This window comes from Saccopteryx bilineata, chromosome 1 (assembly GCF_036850765.1).
Source record: "Saccopteryx bilineata isolate mSacBil1 chromosome 1, mSacBil1_pri_phased_curated, whole genome shotgun sequence".
In the NCBI taxonomy this organism is placed as follows: Eukaryota; Metazoa; Chordata; class Mammalia; order Chiroptera; family Emballonuridae; genus Saccopteryx; species Saccopteryx bilineata.
The window spans coordinates 365,446,818-365,468,282 of NC_089490.1; the positions used below are offsets into that span (position 1 = coordinate 365,446,818).

At 38.5% G+C, this 21,465-nt stretch overlaps 1 protein-coding gene and 1 pseudogene across 2 annotated transcripts in view; one reads left to right on the forward strand and one right to left on the reverse strand.

Moving 5' to 3' along the window:
* TSG101 (tumor susceptibility 101) overlaps window positions 1-21,465 on the reverse strand; it is a 53,488-nt gene that overhangs the window by 21,375 nt on the left and 10,648 nt on the right. The window contains exons 2-7 of one of the 2 annotated variants that reach the window (XM_066251091.1): window positions 19,940-20,024; window positions 17,783-17,848; window positions 13,875-14,038; window positions 6,838-6,964; window positions 6,721-6,747; window positions 3,279-3,345 (exon numbers count right to left, since the gene is read on the reverse strand). In XM_066251091.1, coding sequence (XP_066107188.1) covers window positions 3,279-3,345; window positions 6,721-6,747; window positions 6,838-6,964; window positions 13,875-14,038; window positions 17,783-17,848; window positions 19,940-20,024 — 536 coding nt within the window. The remainder of the gene's footprint in view (window positions 1-3,278; window positions 3,346-6,720; window positions 6,748-6,837; window positions 6,965-13,874; window positions 14,039-17,782; window positions 17,849-19,939; window positions 20,025-21,465) is intronic. The other variant, XM_066251092.1, reaches the window with a different exon arrangement.
* Window positions 203-3,235, forward strand: LOC136325926 (ubiquitin-ribosomal protein eS31 fusion protein-like; annotated as a pseudogene).

Here is a 21,465-nt window from a genome sequence, read left to right on the forward strand (position 1 = left end):
TCCTATCCAACACTGTTTCAGAAATACTGTTTACAATAGCCCTGACAAATGGTTAGCATCACTACTCTAGGACTTTGGAGCCATTATTAAGTGAAAGGTGGGTTACCTGAACACAGGCACTGTATACTATGACAAACTGGTGAGGGCTACCAAGAGACTAACGGGCAGGCGGCATATCTGCACGGATGCACTGGACAAGGGGATGGTTCATGTCCCAGGCGAGGCGGAGTACGACGGTGCAGGATTTAATCCTGCTATCAAGAACGGCATGCAACTGAAAATTGATGAATTGTTAATTTCTGCTTTTTCCATTTCATATTTTTGGACCATGACTGACCACAGGTAACTGAAACCATGGAAAGCAGAAGACAGATAAGAGAAGACTACTGCAATATTTCCTACCTTTGTATATTTTTAGGCAATTTGCCCTAGGTAGCAAATCTTTTTCAAATTTTTAAGGAGCATTTTTTGACCTATTTTATAACACTCCACAGATATTTATTGTGTTTCTTTTTCTTATGTACCTCTTCAAAACTTACTATTTATTATATCTAAGGCACTGTGTCTAAGGGCTTCAGGTAGGAACTAAGATATGAATCCACCTCTTCCTCAGGACACTAATAATCAAAACAGGGCAAGATCCCTGTCAACAATCTTGAGAGGATAAAGGAAACAACAAACGCTAAATAAAAGCTCAGGAGATGGAGAGTGGAAAACCAAAACTAGCTAGAGGAGATCAGGGAAGGTATGGGGAGATCTATATTACCCATGGAAGTTGCACCTATTTCTCTACTCACAACCTTATATTCTCCAATCAACTGAAGTGTTTCCCTATTCTTTACTGGGGTTACTTTAGTGTGTGTGTGATTGTACCTTTGCTTACATAAAATGAGTGGGCTGGATTTGATAATTGGTGGTTTCCTCTCAGTTATCAAATGTTATTACTCTTTTCTGCTCCCTCCACCTCTAAACACAAATGATTTATTTAAGGTCATCCTTAAATCAGTTCTTGCATTTATGAAACTTTCTTTAAGCTCCTCCCTCCAAATGACTTTATAACAGCACTTTCCATTTTCTGATACTAGGCATTGTTTTCTAATCATTTTAATACATTCTTGCTAGTACACATATTAAAACTGGAAAAACTATTCTTGACATAACATTTGGTTTCCTTGTATACATACTGCAAGTGCTAAGTAAAACTTTGAAAAGATCTTAATATTTGGAAGAGACCTTAGAGATCATCTAGTCCAACTTTCTATAGCAAGAAAAAAGACTCATATTTATTGTTTTAAGATAACAATTCTTCTACAACCACTGGTTTATTAATTCTCTTTTAGGACAAAGGGATAAGAGAAAGAAATTCTGAAGGTCTTCTGCTAAGGCCCTTTATATAGAGAAAGATATTGATGGCAATTTGAATACAGTCACCCTTCACAGCTCATGAGCATGTTACATCTTGAGATGAAAAGTTATGTTTCACAGGAAAGAATATAAAATCTTTGAAAAATAGCTGACTCAAAACAAACTTCTTACCTTCACAAACCACACTTTCATGGTTACATATGATGGGTGAATAAGGGTCACATTTTTGTGTCTTTGACCTTCATTTTGATTTAAAAGTTTCTTTGCAATGGCTTCATTATTCAGAAGTCTATTTCCTTATTGTCCTTCCAACAACTATTACCTACATGTCCAGAGTTCTTTCTTACTAGCAACTGTTAATTATAAAGGCTTCTAATTTCAGGGCTTCAGACAGGATTCCATTTAGAACTTAATCAGAAAAATAAGGCCCACAAGAAATCTAAAACTTATAGCCTAGTTATATATTATAATCATAGGACTCTATCTCTATTGTCCCTGACAGATGTTCACCTAGTCTCTATTTACCTGTCTAATGTGACAGAATGCTTACTACCTTAGAAAGCTAGTCTCTGGAATTAAGAAAGGCCCAGAAATAAGTTTGCTAAATTTAAGTTATAAGATCCTGCATATTATATGTGTAAATCTATATATATATAGTCATAGCAGGTGTTTAGGAAATATGGCTAAATATATCTGTGAGAGTTATCTGATACTAAGAGCAGGGTTAAAAATTTCTTGTTAATTTTTAAGATAGCTGGAAGTCTTATTTAGGCACAAGTATATGCCAGTCTTGTACTTGAAGCCTGCCCTACAACCCCCTTTTGAAAGTACTGTAGTCCTAGATTACCAATGGTACAAGTACACATTTAAAACATGAGTTAAGAATTATTTCTCAAAAAAAGATTATTTCTCATTAATTTTCTAGTGTACATTATTCATAGACTACATTATTAATTTAATTTACCTGTGTCATATTATCAAATGGGTAATAAAGATTGGTAGTACATGTAGTCTATAACTGAATGAATAAATATCATGGGGACAAGACTGACTCCATCTTATGAACCATTAATTTGTTCCTTGTAATGTACAAGAAAGGTAAAATTTTTTATTTATTGATTTTAGAGAAAGAGGGGGACAAATGAGAAAGGGAGGGAGAAAGACGGGATGAGAAAAGAGAGGAGAGAGAAGGAGAGAGAGGGAGAGGAAGGCAGGGAGAGGGAAAGGAAGAGAGGGAAAAGGAGAGAGGGAGAGGGAGAAACATCCATCTGTTGTTTCGCCCACCCATACATTCATTGGTTGATTCCTGTATCTTCCCTGACTGGGGACCATCAAACCCACAACCAATTAAGCTGCCTGGCCAGGGCTCAGAAAAGGTAAGTTTTTAAAAAGGGTATTAAAATATTATTCTCTTGGTTGAATTCATTATAATTAGCATTCTGTTAACCTTTGAGCCACCTACACTGTTCTTAAAGGGAAGTAGCAAGAATTTTAAGGTCCAATTGCGGTGGAATCACCACCAAGATACAGGTTTTCGTGAAAACCCTTACTGGGAATACACCACTCTCGAGGCTCAGAGACAAGAGAAAATGTAAAGGCCAAGATGCAGGATAAGGAAGAAATTCCTCCTGATCCGCAAAGACTGATCTTTGCTAGCAAGCAACTGGAAGATGGATGTACTTTGTCTGACTACAACATTCAGGAGTCCATTCTTCATCTTTGTGTTAAGATTTGCCTTTGTCAGAAGAGCCTTTCAGATGAATGTGGTACTGGAATTTTTATGACCAGCCACTTCAACAGACATTGTGGCAAATGTCATCTGACCTATTACTTCAACAAACCGGAAGCAAGTAATTGTATTATGGGTTAATAAAAGATAAGAATTTAAAAAAAGGGGAAAAAAATTTCATTACCTGGGATTGGAAGAGTATCCAGATGGGTATGCAGAGATTCCACTTGGCATGCTTGGCATGTAGGAAGCTGAAAATAAGTTTTAACATTTTAAAATAATATGCATAACCCTGAACACATGGGTTACCATGAGAGATACATCATTGTCAAACCACGGCAAAATTTCATATAATTAAAGAATCCAAATCTCAGCACCAAAACAAACACTCCATCCATATTATTAGTTCTTTACTTAAAGCATAATGCTCTACAAATCAAGTAATTCTCAAAGCACTAACCACAAGTAATGACAACACACGTGACAATCCCAACAAGGACTAACTGGCAAATAGGTCAACCTGGTCAGCTCTGTAAACCCTCAAGGGGTCTCCAACTCTCCCTCTCTCTCTCTTGAGACAGGAGCTGGTTCAATTTGGAGTTTAGAAGAAAGTAATTCTGCCCTCTTCTGGTCCAAGGTCATCTTTTAAAAAAGAGACCTCTTCATTATATCTAAGAAATCTTTTTCTATTTCTTTTTTTTTTTTTTTTTTTTTTCATTTTTCTGAAGCTGGAAACAGGGCGAGACAGTCAGACAGACTCCCGCATGCGCCCGACCGGGATCCACCCGGCACGCCCACCAGGGGCGATGCTCTGCCCACCAGGGGGCGATGCTCTGCCCATCCTGGGCATCGCCATGTTGTGACCAGAGCCACTCTAGCGCCTGGGGCAGAGGCCACAGAGCCATCCCCAGCGCCCGGGCCATCTTTGCTCCAATGGAGCCTTGGCTGCAGGAGGGGAAGAGAGAGACAGAGAGGGAAAGCGCGGCGGAGGGGTGGAGAAGCAAATGGGCGCTTCTCCTGTGTGCCCTGGCCGGGAATCGATCCTGGGTCCTCCGCACGCTAGGCCAACGCTCTACCGCTGAGCCAACCGGCCAGGGCTTTTTCTATTTCTTTTAAAGACTATATTGACCGATGAGCACAGCTAGTTTTGTTGGCTTGATTGAAGATTTTCAGAGACTTCAAGTTACTAGGTCTTACACAAAACTTATATTCAGCTAGACTGGTTAAAAACAAAACAAAAGCTTGGAAATACTTGGGAGAAAGGCTCAAATCTAGCAAGCTTAAAGAATGCTATATATATATATATATATATATATATATATATATAATTTTATTTATTTATTTTTTTAAAGAGAACTCCAGTGACACAGACAACAGTATGGTGATTATCAGAGGACAAGGGATTAGGGGACTGGGGGAGGTAGGGAGGTGGACGAGGGCATGGGGGGCAGGGGATAAATGGGATGAAAGGAAACCTGACTTGGAGTGGTGGGCACACAATACAATATACAGATGATGTATTATAGAGCTGTACACCTGAAACCTATATAATTTTATTAACCAATGTCACCCCAATAAATTCAACAAAAAGTAAAAAATAAAAATGAACACCAATATCATAACTAGGCAGCGGTGCCAAAAGACTAATTAACATAGAGGAGTAAAAGAGAAGTTAATTTTGGCTTTAACTGAACATGACTTGTCTGAGAATAAATTCATCCTCAGTGAAGTTTTTCTCACTCAACATAATGAATTAACTCTTAATCCAATCAATGTTTTAGTGCCTTTTATGTGACAAGCACTGGGAATTTGATGGGAAAAAAAAAAAGGAATTCCTCGATTCCCGGCCAGGGCACACAGGACAAGCACCCATTTGCTTCTCCACTGTCGGTATTACTGTCAGTTGTCCACAAAAAGGATTGAACATAACATTTTTTACTTGAACATTTAACACTTTTTAAATGTGTCTCATAACTAGCTCAAAAATCATCCTAAAACAGGAGATCAAAAATGTTTTGAGTAATAATAATACTATTGTAATAATAGAAATATAGAACTTCTCATCTAGAAGATATTTAAGAATGTATTCAAATTTCCAAGCTATTCCTTGATGTACGTGGGAATGGAATCCAGACCTTCATTTCTTTATAGTTATACATAATAAAAATGTTTAAATGTATAAAAAGTATTAAACTGGAATGGATGAATAGTAAATTGGTCTTTCAGTAATTTACTTAAATTGGTTCTAGATTACTTAATGTGATTTGCAGTAAGTACAAAATTGAACAGCAATAGCGATTTCAGTGTGGTCTTTTTCTAGAATGCTGCACTTCCGATGTCAATACAAAACTGGAAGAAACTTAGGGAAAAAATGTTGCTCAGGAGACTGCCTAAATTTCTGAAAATGTTACCTTAATCTTAAGTGGTCAATGCTATGTTACTTGAGCAAATAAACCAATGATGCATTAGGAAATATCTGATATTTCAAACTTACATGAGCAAGATTATCTAATCTTGGGTACTGGAGTCAAAAGAATTTCAGATGAAAAATTTCTGGTCCAAAAGAATACCTAGCATCTTCATTAAAAGAGGTACTAAATCCTGGGAAGGCAGGACAGGAAAAGGAAATGGGTTTAGAAAGTTCTTTTTCTTTTCTTTTTTTTAAAGAGATAAAGAGGGACATGGACAGGAAGGGAGAGAGATGAGAAGCATTAACTTGTAGTTGCTGCACTGTAGATGTTCATCAATTGCTTCTCTTATGTGCCCTGACAGGGCGGCTCCAGCTGAGCCAGTGACCCCTTGCTCAAGCCAGTGACCTCAGGGTTTCAAACCTGGGATCTCAGCACCCCAGGCTGACACTACCCACTGCGCCACCACCGATCAGGCTAGAAAATTCTTTTTGTTAAATTCCCAATCAGCTTATGAGTCAAAATGTTCCTCAAGACAGAATGGATTAAAAAGGAAGAGGATAATTTTCAGCAGAAAAATAAAACTCATATAATATCACTTATAAGATTAATAAATCTGGTTAATTATAATCTTAAAATAATCTTATAAAAATAACAGCTCAAAACAATGAAATCAATGCAGGTTTAATAAAGCCAAACAAGTAGGTACAACCAATTCTTAATTATCCAGGGTGATTTTAAAGTATCAGTAAGAATTATTTTTAAAAACCAAGAAATAGCTGAAATAATGTACACCAATTAGGGGAGAATTGTTACTGACTCCATGCCCACCCTCCCTCCACAAAAAGTCAAATCATGAATTGGCTGTACTAAAGAGAAGAAAGCTGAGAGCTAGATGTCCAATTGTGTATACCCAGAATAGCTGAACGTGAATGATTTTGTTGAGTTTGTTATTGAGTCTTATATAACACTGACCCTGGAGTTGCAAAGAAAAGGAGAGGTCAGGCTACCTTTCAAGTTATATCTGCTTCCAAACTGATCAAATAAGGCTATTCCATGGCATGCATAATTTAAAAAAATTCTAGCTCTATTCCAGCATTCTTTCTCCTGTATTCTGGAATCCAGCACACCCAGAGTTAGATTTCTACCCACAAACGAAAGCCCAAATGCCAGTCTTTGGTGGGAATCTGTACATGCAGATGTGGGGCCTCAGAATACCTCCAAAAAATCCACTAACTTGATAAGCTAAAAAGCAAAGTGAAGTCATTAGAAACATTTTGTTAACACTGTTTTTTGTTTCTATGAGTTTAAAAATCAAATCTCAATTCTACTTACTGTTTGGTGGCCCCGTTGCCTGGTATGGTGGATAAGATGCTGACATTGTAGGTCGAGAAAAGACTGGAGGTTCATCTCCAAACACCACAATCATGACCTGAATAAGCCCCAACAAGTCTGACTGTGGCTAAAAACAGAAAACAAACTTAGGTCAGTTATAGATTTAATTTTCGGCAAAAAAAGGAAAACTGTCCATTTCTTATCAGTTTTCAACTCAACTTAATTATTTTCTTTACAGGATCTCAAACACAAAAATTTCATTTAATTAATTTAATAAAGTTAGGTGATTTTTTTTTTTTTTTTTTTTTTTTTTTACAGAGACAGAAAGAGAGTCAGAGAGAGGGATAGACAGGGACAGACAAACAGGAACGAAGAGAGATAAGAAGCATCAATCATCAGTTTTTCCTTGCGACACCTTAGTTGTTTATTGATTGCTTTCTCATATGTGCCTTGACCGCGGGCCTTCAGCAGACTAACCCCTTGCTTGAGCCAGCGACCTTGGGTCCAAGCTAGTGAGCTTTTGCTCAAACCAGATGAGCCTGCGCTCAAGCTGGTGACCTCGGGGTCTCGAACCTGGGTCCTCCACATCCCAGTCCAATGCTCTATCCACTGCACCACTGCCTGGCCAGGCAAGTTAGGTGATTTTTTTACTTATTATTTAGTTATTTCTGTGTAGCAAGTCTGTTGCTTTATGTACAGCACTTATCCTCACTTATCCAAGGTTTCAATCTCTGCAGTTTATTACCTCTGGTCTGAAAATATTAAATAGAAAACTTCAGAAATAATTCAGAATTTTTAAACTGTGCATCATTCTAAGCAGCATGATGAAATCTCATGCCACCCCGCCCAGCATATAAAATCCCTTTGTCCATGCTGTATATGCTACCCACCCATTAGTAATCTAGTTGCCACTTTGGTTATCAGAGTGACTGTCGAGGTATCACAGTGCTTCTGTTCAAGTAGCTCTATTTTACTTAATAATGGCCCCAAAGTGCAAGAGTAGTGATGCTGGCATTTTGGATATGCCAGAGGAGCCATAAAGTGCTTTCCTTAAATGAAAAGGTGAAAGTTCTTGACTAAATAATAAAAAAATCATATGGTGAGTTTACTAAGATCTATAGTAAGAATGACTTCTACCTGCGAAATTGTGAATAAGAAAAAAGAAGTTCACACTGGTGTTGCTGCTGCAGCACCTCAAACTGCAAAAATGACAGCCACAGTGTATGATAAGTGGCTCAGTAAAGATGGAAAAGGTATTATATTTGAGGGTATTAGACATGAACAGAGAATGTGTTCCAACTGACAGCAACTGTTGCATCAGAAAGCACTAAGCCTATCTGAACACGTCAGCAAGGGATTCTCTGAAACAAGTGAACACATTCACATAACTTATATTATAGTATAGTGTTATAATTATATTTTATTATCATCTTTTACTGTGCCTAATTTATAAATTAAACTTTAGCATAAGTATATATATGTAGGAATAAAACATAGTATATATATAGTTTGGTACTACCCAAAGTTTTAGCCATCTACTGGGGTTCTTGGAATGCATCCCCATGGATAACAGGAGGCTACTACATATATATAAAAACAGCAGTAGTCAAAGCAATACACTGCAAAATTCAGATAGTATTGTTTTTCATTTGAGTTCACACAGATAACCAAAACTTTTCCAATGGACAAATAAAATATTCTGGTCTAAATTCAGGATGAACATAAGCAGTAGTCACAAATATCAAGGGCTTTAAAAGACAATGTTACCTTAGAAACACATTCTTAGATTAATTTTTATTAGACAGTACTATGAACTCTGAAATTAAAAGTAGACTATCTTAGAAATCAGTAGATCATTGTACAAAATATACAAACTGTTAGATCATTCCTTCAATACCATAGTTACTAAAAGAGTACATATTTTTCCATATAGGTTTGCTAAATATTTCTCTCAAATATCAATCATTAATTTTACACAAACTATGCTAGGCATAGATGTCCAAACTGGCTTATCTGATGGTTCCATTTTCATGCCTTAATAAATTTTGTGTATATCTCATCTGAAATACCTCTTACATGAGTTCATCGGGTTCTGAAGAATTAACACAATCATCTTGATCAGCTTTACTGATAGAAGAGTTCACCAGCTTTCCAAAGCACCAAACTCACCTCATTTGTTCAATTTTTCCCAACTTATGAACAAATAATATTTTAAAAAGCTGCGTTTAAAAACCTGTGAAGTGCCACTATTCTAATGCTTTACGTTTGTCTGTGGATTTATATGCTGAGACTGAGGGTAGGCATGTGCAGTATCTGAAATGTGGGCTGGAGATCATGGTTGGTATGAGGGATTGGGGAGGGCTCCTGCGACCACACACTTTTATCTCGTTAATTACTTAGCCCAGCAAAACACCTACACTAAATTGAAATATAATTCACATACCATTAAATTTATCCTTTAAAAGTGTACCATTCAGTGGGGTTTTTTTGTGGGGTTTTTTTTTTTTTTTGTATTTTTCTGAAGTGAGAAGTGGGCAGGCAGAGACAGACTCCCACAATCGCCCAAATGGGATCCACCTAGCAAGCCCCCTAACGGGGCGATGATGTTCTGCCCATCTGGGGCGTTGCTCCATTGTGACCTGAGCCATCCTCAGTGCCCCGCCAACTTTGCTCCAATGGAGCCTTGGCTGTGGGAGGGGAAGAGAGAGACAGAGAGGAAGGAGAGGGGAAGGGGTGAAGAAGCAGATGGCCACTTCTCCTGTGTGCCCTGGCTAGGAATCAAACCCAGGACTTCCACATGCTGAGCCAATACTCTACCACTGAGCCAACCAGCCAGGGCCAGTTCAGTGGTAATTCTAGAATATTTTCATTATCTCAAAAAGAAACCTGAACCCATTAGCAGCTATTTCCCATTTTCCCTTTCTCTCAGCCCTTGGCAACCATTCAACCATTAATCTATTTCCCATTAATGGTTTGCCTGTTTTGGACATTTCATGTAAATAGAATCATACAATATGCAACCTTTTGTGTTTGGCTTCTTTTACTTAGCATAATGTTTTTCAAGATTCATTCACGTTGTAGTATGAATCAGTACTTCATATTCTTTTTATTTTTTATTTTTTGAGAGAGACAGGAAGAAACAGAGATGGGCAACATCAACTTGTAGTTGTGTTCACTTTAGTTCACTGTTTCTCATACATGCCTTGACGGGGTGGGGGGGCTTTAGCTCAGTCAGTGATGCTTTCTTTGCTCAAGCCAGTGACCTTGGATTTTAAGCCAGCGACCATGGGATCGTACCTATGATCCCAACTCAAGCCGGTGATCCAATGCTGAAGCTGGAGAGCCCTCACTCAAGCCAGCAACCTCAGGGTTTTGAACCTGGCCATACTGTCCCAAGTCAACCCTCTAGCCACTGTGCCACCACTGGTGAGGCTCATACTGTCTTAATTATTAGTTTTATAATACATTTTGATATCTGTAGGGTAAAGTCCCTTTGACCTTATGCTGTTTGGAGAGTGCTTGGCTATTCTGAATCTTTTGCATTTCCATATCAATTTTAGACCCAGCTTATCAAATTCACAAAATTAACAAATATAGACAGAAACAAAAATTCCTTTTAGGATATACTGTAAATCAACTTGAAGAGTTGACATTTCTTATTCCATGAATAAGTTTCTTGAAGAGTTGACATTTCTTATTCCATGAATAAGTTTCTTTGCCTTAAGTCTTCTTTAATGTCTTTCAATAAAATTTTCTTCATAATGAATTTGTATACCTTTTGTGAGGCTTATTCCTATGTTAACAGTGCTAAAAAATATGAAGTATACATTTACCAGTTCATTAATTCTCTATTGTGACTGAGTTCAATCTGCTACTAATTCCATCACCTGAGTTCTTAATTTCTACTATTCTATTTTTCAGTTCTAAGAGTTTACTTGGTTCCTTGTTAATACAATTTTCCATCTTGAGCCTATTAATTACAATTATTTTCAAGTCTATGTCTGATAACTGGATTACCTGGAAGCAGCACTGTCCTATTTCTATAATCTTTTTCTCCTCTTTCTTGATGTATTTGATAATTTTAAATTGTATGTTGGTTAGGCCCTGGCCGGTTGGCTCAGCGGTAGAGCGTCGGCCTGGCGTGCGGGGGACCCGGGTTCGATTCCCGGCCAGGGCACATAGGAGAAGTGCCCATTTGCTTCTCCACCTCCACCCCTCCTTCCTCTCTGTCTCTCTCTTCCCCTCCTGCAGCCAAGGTTCCATTGGAGCAAAGATGGCCCGGGCGCTGGGGATGGCTCCTTGGCCTCTGCCCCAGGCGCTAGAGTGGCTCTGGTCGCGGCAGAGCGTCGCCCCTGGTGGGCACGCCGGGTGGATCCCGGTTGGGCGCATGCGGGAGTCTATCTGACTGTCTCTCCCTGTTTCCAGCTTCAAAAGAAAAAAAAAAAAAGATTAAAAAAAAATTGTATGTTGGTTACATTTGTGAAAAATTAGAGGCTTTATACATTAACCTCTTCCAGTAGGGTTCACCTACCCTATGGCAGGAAGACACTGTTGAGAATCACTTTAATCAGGGACTGAGCTAATTTGGGCTGGGTTTTTTTTGTTTTGTTTTGTTTTTTACAGGGACAGAGAGAGTCAGAGAGAGGGATAGATAGGGAGAGACGGACAGGAACAGAGAGAGATGAGAAACATCAATCATCAGTTTTTCCTTGCGACACCTTAGTTGTTCACTGATTGCTTTCTCATATGTGCCTTAACCGTGGGCCTTCAGCAGATCAAGTAACCCCTTGCTGGAGCCAACAACCTTGGGTCCAAGCTGGTGAGCTTTTTACTTAAGCCAGATGAGCCCATGCTCAAACTGACAACCTTGGGGTCTTGAACCTGGGTCCTCTGCATCCCAGTCCAACGCTCTATCCACTGCGCCACCACCTGGTTAGGCTTGGGCTGGGGTTTTGTAAGGCTCATCATACCTGACTTCTCATTCCTGGGATGTGTTCTTCCAGTGGAATCAACTAAAGCCTAGGATGTTTATCTACACCCACTTCTGTGATAAGGTTCTGAACTCCTATTGCCTCTTCAATCTGAGGCTGCTGAGAACTGGGCACTGTTTTTCAGAAGTTTTCTGCTTAGCTTAATTTAGCATCTTGCCTTGAAGGGAAAACTTGGATTATCTGGTTTATTTTTTAATTTGTTAAAGTGCGTGCATGCGATTAAAAATAAATAAATAAATAAATAACCAGAGAGAAAGGGAAGAAGGGAGAGAAATGAGAATCATAGTTGTAGGACTTTGGTTGTTCATTGATTGTTTCTCATATATGCCTTGACCAAGGGGCTCAGGTCGAGCCAGTGACCCCCCTTGCTCAAGCTAGTAACCTCTGGGCTTAAGCCAGTGACCATGGGATCATCACATGGATGATCCCATGCCCAAGCTGGTGACCTTGGTGTTTGGAATCTGGGACCTCAGTGCACAGGTCAGTGGCTCTATCCACTGCACCACCACTGGTCAGGTTCTGGTTTATTTCTTTGTATCTTCTTTTTCTCCCAAATTTTGGCTTCTAAAGTACTGGCTGCATTGGCGGATAAAATAGCAACTGTTGTCTTTTCAGCTTTGTGAAGCTGCTAGAAACTCTGGTTTCTCTGCCTCTTCGCTAAGATTCTCAGCCTTGTACCCTATAGCAAGAATCAGTAAATATGCATAGGGAAAGTTGGCAGAATGTTGGCTTATCTCTTGTGCTTCTCTTCACTAGAGGACCTTGGCTGTTCCAGTACTCATCGCTCACAGTTCTCCAGAGGCTTTCACAGATGCTGTTTGTACTCTGGCCTCTCTAGTTATTTTGATAGGAACATTGGTCTGCCAGAGCTTTAGCATCAGAGGCAGAAATAAAAGTTTCCGACTATTACTATTTCTTGATAGGAAAACTATAAGTAATGAGATTTGAACAGTTTCTCATCTCAAATATATGCCATCAGTAGACTAGTTTTTAAAATGCACATCCCACTATATAAATTCTATTCTTTTTTTTTTTTTTTAATTTTTTTATTTTATTTTATTTTTTTTATTTTATTTTATTTTTTTCATTTTTCTGAAGCTGGAAACGGGGAGAGACAGTCAGACAGACTCCCGCATGCGCCCGACCGGGATCCACCCGGCACGCCCACCAGGGGTGACGCTCTGCCCACCAGGGGGCGATGCTCTGCCCATCCTGGGCGTTGCCATGTCGCGACCAGAGCCACTCCAGCGCCTGAGGTAGAGGCCACAGGGCCATCCCCAGCGCCCGGGCCATCTTTGCTCCAATGGAGCCTTGGCTGCGGGAGGGGAAGAGAGAGACAGAGAGGAAAGCGCGGCAGAGGGGTGGAGAAGCAAATGGGCGCTTCTCCTGTGTGCCCTGGCCGGGAATCGAACCCGGGTCCTCCGCACGCTAGGCCAACGCTCTACCGCTGAGCCAACCGGCCAGGGCTAAATTCTATCTATTCTTAAAGGTTCTACTCAGGCAAATAAAAGTTAAATTACCAAGTGCTATAAAAATATAAGATATATAGTCATGTACCACTTAACAGGGATACAATCTGAGAAATGCATCATTAGGTGATTTTATCATTGTGTGAACACCATGGAGTGCACTTACACAAACCTAGATGGTATAGCCTACTATTATAATTTTATGTGTTATACTTTTATATGACTGGCAGTGTAGTAGGCTTATTTATAACAGAATGACCACAAACATGTGAGTAATGCATTGCACTATACTGCTGGGATAGCTATGACATCACTAGGTGACAGGAATTTTCCAGCTCCATTATAATCTTATGTGACCACTATTGTATATGTAGTCTGTTGTTGGCTGAAATGCTGTCATACGGTGCATGACCATATTTGTGTTAGAGAGCCTTTTCCAATTACCCAACTCAGTGATTAATGATCTTAAATGAACTTACCTCCTCCTTGGAATCCTCTTTGAGTGTTAAAAAAAGTAGATGCTAGTGAACAAAATATATAAAATACAACAAATTCACAGAACACTGTTAATACTTACATGTTTCCATTCATGTAGATAAGGAAGATATATCTTTCCATTTGCATCAACATGCTTTCCTGTTTTGATAGTCATTGAACTAGTAGGCTTAACAAAACAGATAGGGGGATTATATGGGTATGTGTCCAGCAGCCACAGGCATATTGGAATATTATATATATTACCTGAGAGAGAAAGAAATTTCAGTTACTCTATTTTTATTATTTTTCAGTAATGGCTTAGTAGGTGAGCAAGAGAGCTATAACTAAGAAACACTTTTTAAAAAATCACAACAAATTTTGTAATATTTCAAAGTTCTGTTTAAGATCAGTTTCTCGAATGTTCAGTTTGTAAAATCCATCAACACGATTAAGGAGCTATTTGATGCTATTCTGCTAGTGAGTGCTTGATGCTTATGAGTATTCTTCATAAAGTATCTTTCAACTCAATCCATTCTTTGCTCTCTGACTCCTGTCATTTCAATTTATAAGGTTCACTGGGAAGGTTTACACATGGAAGACCATGGATTATGGCAAGGGTCGGGAACCTATGGCTCTTGAGCCAGATGTGGCTCTTTTGATGGCTGCATCTGGCTCGCAGACAAATCTTTAATAAAAAAATAATAATAACGTTAAAAATATAAAACATTCTCATGTATTACAATCCAATCATTTCCTACTGCTCATGTTCATGGTTGCGGGTGGCAGGAGCCAATCACAGCTGTCCTCCGGGACAACACCAATTTTTATTGAATGTGTAACGTATACAGGTTGTTGTATGGTTCTCATGTAATTACATTTTAAAATATGTGGCGTTCATGGATCTCTCTCAGCCAAAAAGGTTCCCGACCCCTGGATTATGTTATCCTATCAGAAACGGATATAATTCCCTTGCCAACACTAATCCAATTATCAGACACTGATTGGTGGCTATAACTTGACCAATACATATGGCATATTCAGTGATAGTTATTCAATCAGTGATGTCACCTTCTCTTTGCTTTATATAACAGATTCTCAGTTGAGAAATTTGACTATAAATAGCCAAACTGAACAGTGCTTCAAAGGATCCAACAGAGTTAATATATTGAACATGATAGCCTTATCTTAAGAAGCTCAAAGTCAAAGTTCCAAGAAACCATTTAAATCAACTAACATAAATTCAGATACTCTTAGAATCAATTTCACTTCATATAAATATATACATATAAATTTTACTTAAAAAATCAATTGTGCTTGACCAGGCAGTGGCGCAGTGAATAGAGCAATAGCCTGGGACGCTGTGGACACAGGTTAGAAACCCCAAGTTCGCCAGCTTGATAGTGGGCTCATCTGGCTTGAGTGCAGGCTCACCAGCTTGATCATGGAGTGGCCAGCTTGAGCATGGGATCATAGACATGACCCTACGGTCACTGACTTGAGCCCAAGGGTTACTGGCTTGAAGCCCAAGGTTGCTGGCTTGAACAAGGGGTCATTAGCTCGGCTGGAGCCCTCAAGTCAAGGCACATATGAGAAAGCAATCAATGAACAACGAAAGTGCCACAACTATGAGTTGATGCTTCTCATCTCTCTCCCTTCCCGTCTGTCTGTCCCTCACCTCCCTCTCTTGCCAAAAAGAAAACTCAGTGTGACCTTGAATTTATTTTTTACCCAAAACTACTTCAACAACGAAGAAAGAACTCTAATAGAATACATCCTAATACAGAAAATATAAGTTTATTTCCACCAACCAGAATTCTTTGCTTTGTGAAAATGAAGAATTCTCCAGAATTACTTAGACTTAGGAACTATGCCATACAAAAAATGGTGAGGGAACATAGAAAGATACATTTTATATATATATAATTATGTGTACCAGTTTTCCTTCTCCTTTTCCCCATATACCTATTTCCTCACCAGAGTTTATTTCCTAAAGGCAAAGTCAGTAATCCAGAATTTGTTTTGGTCCTCCCTAATTAAAAAAAAAAAAATTGTTGATCTTAAAGAGAGGAAAGGAGAGATAGACAGTTAGAAACATTGATCTGTTCCTATATGTGTCCTGACTGGGGATCAAACCTGCAGCAGCCTTTGTGTATCAAGATGATGCTCTAATCCAGTGGTTTTCAACCTTTTTATACTCAGGGACCGGTGAAAATAGGAAATTATTTCAGTGACTACTAAGGCAGAAATAACCCTAAGGATAAGCAAATTAGACTAATATCACTGGGTCTATAATCTTCATACAATATCAAAATGGTTAACTCTTTTGCAGACTGGCATGAAATTTCTGCCAGTCAGTAGACCGACAGTTGAAACACTGCTCAATTGAGCTATCTGGCTAGGGCCAGTCCTTCCTAATTTTATACTTGCGTTATTCAGTGTTAATATTCAGCTGTATTTTTTTTCCCCTCTGCCTGAAATGTCTGTTCTGTTATGAATGGTTGACTCATCCTTTAATACCAAGTTCAAATGTCATTTTCTCCATTTTCTTCCGATATGGTCTTATTCTCTGTAATCTCACAGCACCTTTATATTTTATTCTATAGCAGTTATAGAATATTATAAATATATACTTATTCCCTGTTTCCCGTATTTGTGTCAGTTCTTCCAGAGAAGGTACATCCTTTATTTGCATTTGCATCCCTAGCCCTTATCCCCTATGCCTCACACATAGCAGATGTAATACAAAATTAATAACTAAGTTACAGATACACAGGTCATAGTGAGTCACAAGGAATAATACACAAGCAGAACAGTTGTTTTATGAAACTGCATGTTCCCTTATCACTGTAAGTATTACAGCAGAGGGTGGCTTACTGGCAACAGAGATGTAACAATCTATCAGTAGTTTATTGCCAACATTAAACATTACAACTTAAATAACAGTGACTTTTGATGTGTTTATTGTATATCAGACTCTGTGCAGTCCTTTACATACAATGAATTCTTTTTGAGTTAGAGACTATTATCCAAATGTTATAGATGCCTACTGTCACGAACTTGAGAGATTACAGAGCAAGAACTGAAACCTTACCATACCCTGCCTCTATCTTAGCCACTACACTATATTGTCAGAAATCTGAATGGGGTGAGAAGCTGAACAAGGAAGCATTTAAGATCCCTTTCTAGTTCTCTCTTTTTTTTTAAGTGAGTGAGAGAGGGACAAACAGGGACAGACAGACAGGAAGGGAGAGAGATAAGCATCAATTATTCATTGTGGCACCTTAGTTGTTCATTGATTGCTTTCTCCTATGTACCATGACCAGGGGGCTCTAGCTGAGCCAGTGGTCCCTTCAGTGACCCCACACTCAAGCTGGTGAGCCCATGCTCAAGCTGGATGAGCCCACACTCAAGCCAGCAACCTCAGGGTTTCAAACCTGGGTCCTCAGCATCCCAGGATGACACTCTATCCACTGCACCACCACCTGGTCAGACCCTTTCTAGTTCTAAGATTCTAATCCTATGAAACTTCAAACTCTTCCAGCATAAGTAGGCATGTATTGATATATGTTGGCAAGAAGACAAAAAAAAGGGCTAAAAATATTAGGTGCTGCTGTCAAATGAAGTTCAGTTTCAACAGAAGTTATCATATTTCTCCATGTATAAGATGCACTCTTTTCTGAAAAAATTGGGGTCTAAAAACTGGATGTGTCTTATACAGTGACTGTAGACCTTTTACTTGCATTTCCTGCTTTTTCACACTTGATGAGGTGTCATATGAATTTTATGATGAATAAAACTTGAGTTCAACAACTTTATGTAATACATATTTTTTCAAATTTAGGCCCCAAAATTAAGGTGTGTCTTATGCATGGGGAAATATAGTAAAATCTCTGTTTCATCATGAAAAGCATGAGAAAGTAGATTTAATTTGCTTATAACTCTTTGACAACATATTATGTGCATTAAAATGCATCTATATTGGAAACATAAATTACATAAGGCACTTACCTCTATAAGGCACAGGTATTGTTCCAGTGAGGTTCATTAATTCCCTGGAAGTGCCATCATTAAAAACTGAAAAGCAAGAACAATGATTCAAAGATGAGCATTTCTGTAGATGTTCCCATTAAGTTATTCTTTCAGAAATGCTAGTTAAAAAATATTATTATCCTTGAAAAGGGTTAACTTGTTAATGTACTATCCATTTTGTCCAATAACAGAGTATCCTTTGTTGATTCACTCAATGGGATCAGTTTTTGAATTAGTAAAGAAAAGATGCTTTGAATTACTTGGAAAAAATGGATAAATAAATAAAAATTAAAAAACAGTTTGCTGTTTAAAAACTATTCTTTTTCATTTTGCAAGAACTAGTTCGAAGTATGCACACTGAAATCCTAGACAGATGAAAATGCTTATACTACAATTCCAGTAAGTATAAGCTCTGCTTCCCCAACATGATTATAAAATTACTTAAAAATCACTATCAACTGATACCATACTAAATGTTAATCTAACATCATAAAATTTTAGGCTCCCCATATGCTTAGCCTCTCTCATTATTCTCAATCCTAATATAGCATCAAACAATCTTAAAAAGAAAAAGTTTCCACAATTAAATATAAACATTTTCTTTTAATACAAATACTTCTCATACCATAGCACACAAGTTTTTCCAGCTATGATTAACTGATTAATTAGAGCACACAGTCTTGGCCAATAGCTTAGTTAGAGTATCATCCCAAAGCACAGAGGTGGCTGGTTCAATTCCCTGGTCAGGGCACATATAGGAACAGATCGATTATTTGTAATAACAATTTGGAATTAACCCTATCACACAGAAAAAAGGCTGTAATGTGCAGTAGAGGAACATAGTACTGTTGACCTTAGTTCTTATACTTACTACTAACTGTGCTGTAATTTATTCTGATATTTGTAGTTTTTAAAAAACCACCTTATTTAAATTTATGGCTTTCTTTACTGAAAAAGCATGTTGATAAGAATGGTTCAGATGTGGTCTGGCCATATAAAGCTATGTAAGATTGGTTCAATGATGTTGGAGTCTTTGCCCGTTTTGATCAACATACTTAAATCTTTTGGCATGCAGTAAAAACTATCACTTGCAGTAGAATCCTAGCCCAGGTCACTCCCCCCACCCCATCAAAGTTAGTTTTAAGTAAACTGATTTTGGTAATATGAGGTTTTCTGCAGATCTAGATACCACTGTACAGTACGTGAACAAGAGGCAGAACTGGGCCCTAGGTTCAGGTCTTTGTTATTTGGGAAACTCAGGATCAATTGTCTCTGTTGACTTCCACCTTTCCTCACCAGGCTCCTAATGTTTTCAAAGCCCTAGGCATGAGTGCAGTTTAGAGTCTCAGCTGAAAAAGTCAGCTTCTATCCTTGATGCCAAGGGCCTTACAATGGACAGGAACCCTTGGCCCTGGCTCTCAGGTGTGGTGACAAAAAGACTACTTAAAAAAAAACAAAAAACTTTAGGTATTGTCATTTCTTACTTAAAACCCAACTTTATTTTATGTCAATAATGAAACTACACTCTACAGAATTAAGGATATTTTAAAAATGCTTGCTTTATCTACAAAATAAAGTCGCCCAGCATATAGTTTTGCTAAATGTCTTCCTAAGAATATAAAACAATACTGGGGGGTGGACGGGACACGACATTCAGTAATTCACTTTAGGATACAGTACAACAGATTCTCTCCCCTTTTGGTGAGGTATAACACATCAGCATATTACAGACTCCCGAGAAACACTGCAACATTGCTGCAAAGAAGCACAATTAATTTTGTTTAATCTATAACTGCTCAAACTTAACCACACACCCCAAACTCCTAGCAACACTATTCACAACTATGGATAATACTTTGGAAAATAATGAACTAACCTATCTTTAACATTCCCTCTAGGTCTAAATTTGCACAGCTCTATGTTAAGAATACTTCTAAAAACCTTAAAATAACTGAATAAATATGTTAGTATTAGATCTTGTCATTTCCTATCCCCCAAATACTTATTATTAGGTAGAGGTGTAGCCCTACAATGGAAAAACCAACAATCTTAAAAAGGAAAACAGGAAACCTACAGTCATTAACAAAAAGAGTAAATTCAAAATATAGTTACTGGTATTTTATTATGTAAACTCACCATATGAATCCAATACAGGTTTGAGATCTTTGTATAATGTAATAACATTGATAGTTTCACGTACAGTTAGGTCTCTGTATTTGTACTGAAAAGCAAAATCACACAAGAATTTAGTTTAAAACCAACACGTATATTTTACTGCTAGGTTAATTTTCTTAAAATCTTATTTTTGTAATAGCATTCTTATTAAAAGTATAATGGTTCTAACCAATCATTAACATTAATTAAAGCATGAAAGGACCTCAATAGCTTTCTCTCCTGCCACCTATTCAAGTCCTTAACTCAACTCCATTTTAGCTCTCCTTCCAACTTAAAAGGTCCTCCACCAAATCAAATCTTAATCATTCTTTAAAAACCTAGCATATGCCCTGGCCAGTTGGCTCAGTGGTAGAGTGTCAGCCCAGCGTGTGGATGTCCTGGGTTCAACTCCCAGTCAGGGCACACAGGAGAAGCGACCATCTGCTTCTCCACCCTTCCCCCTCTCCTTTCTCTCTGTCTCTCTCTACCCCTCCTGCAGCCAAGGCTCCATTGGAGCAAGTTGACCCAGGCACTGAAGACGGCACCATGGCCTCTGCCTCTTGCACTAAAATGGCTCCAGTTGCAATGCAGCAACAGCCCCAGATGGGCAGAGCATTGCTGACCTAGTGAGGCTTGTTGGGTGGATCCCGGTAAGGTGCATGCAGGAGTCTGTCTCTAAACAAATAAACAAACAAAAAAAATTAGCATATAATTCTCTTCCTCTTCTTAATAAATCCTTTTCTAGAATTCCCTTTAGCCCATAATGATCTCTCCCTTTCCTTCAAACTCCAGCATTCATTGTCAATACCAACTATTTTGCAATTTACCATTTGTTGTATTATATTTTTACATTTCTACCTTGTGCCACTCAACTCCAGAAAACGAGGAACTTGGCTTCCACACTATTGGTAGATTAAGAGATCGGAAGATGGGGACCCCCATTTGATCACAATACAGTGAAGCTCACCAACTGACAAACTCCACCCCCACACACAAAGGGTTTCCATCTTTTAGTGTGTCTCTCCCAAAAAACGAGCAGTTAGCTACTCCAAAAAGAAAGACTCCATGTAGTAGGCCAGAGACCGAAACAACCAAAAGGAAAATAAGAAGTTATAAAAATAGTGCAAGGAGCAGAAGAAAACTTCAAAAAGAATTAGCATTAATTTCAAAGAAAGAAGAAATGAGACGGTCTCCGCAAAACAAGTGTAACTGAGGGTCCTGCTGTCTTTGATTAAACTTAGTTTTAAATCGTAGGTCTAGAAATCATATCATCTCTCTATACATAAACCCCTCAGAGACCTAGCCTCGCCCCCATAATCAGCAATCCCCGAAACAGCAGAAGACAGTAGCAAGGACCTGACTAATGATCACAAGGTCTGAACCCTTTGGCAGGCTGAAGATAACATCCTGACCTAAGTTATGTTTCAGTTCCTGAGCCCTAAGGAGGAATGGCCCCCTGGCTATTTTCCCATGATACAGGACAGAGGGATGCTGGGAAAAACCTCAGA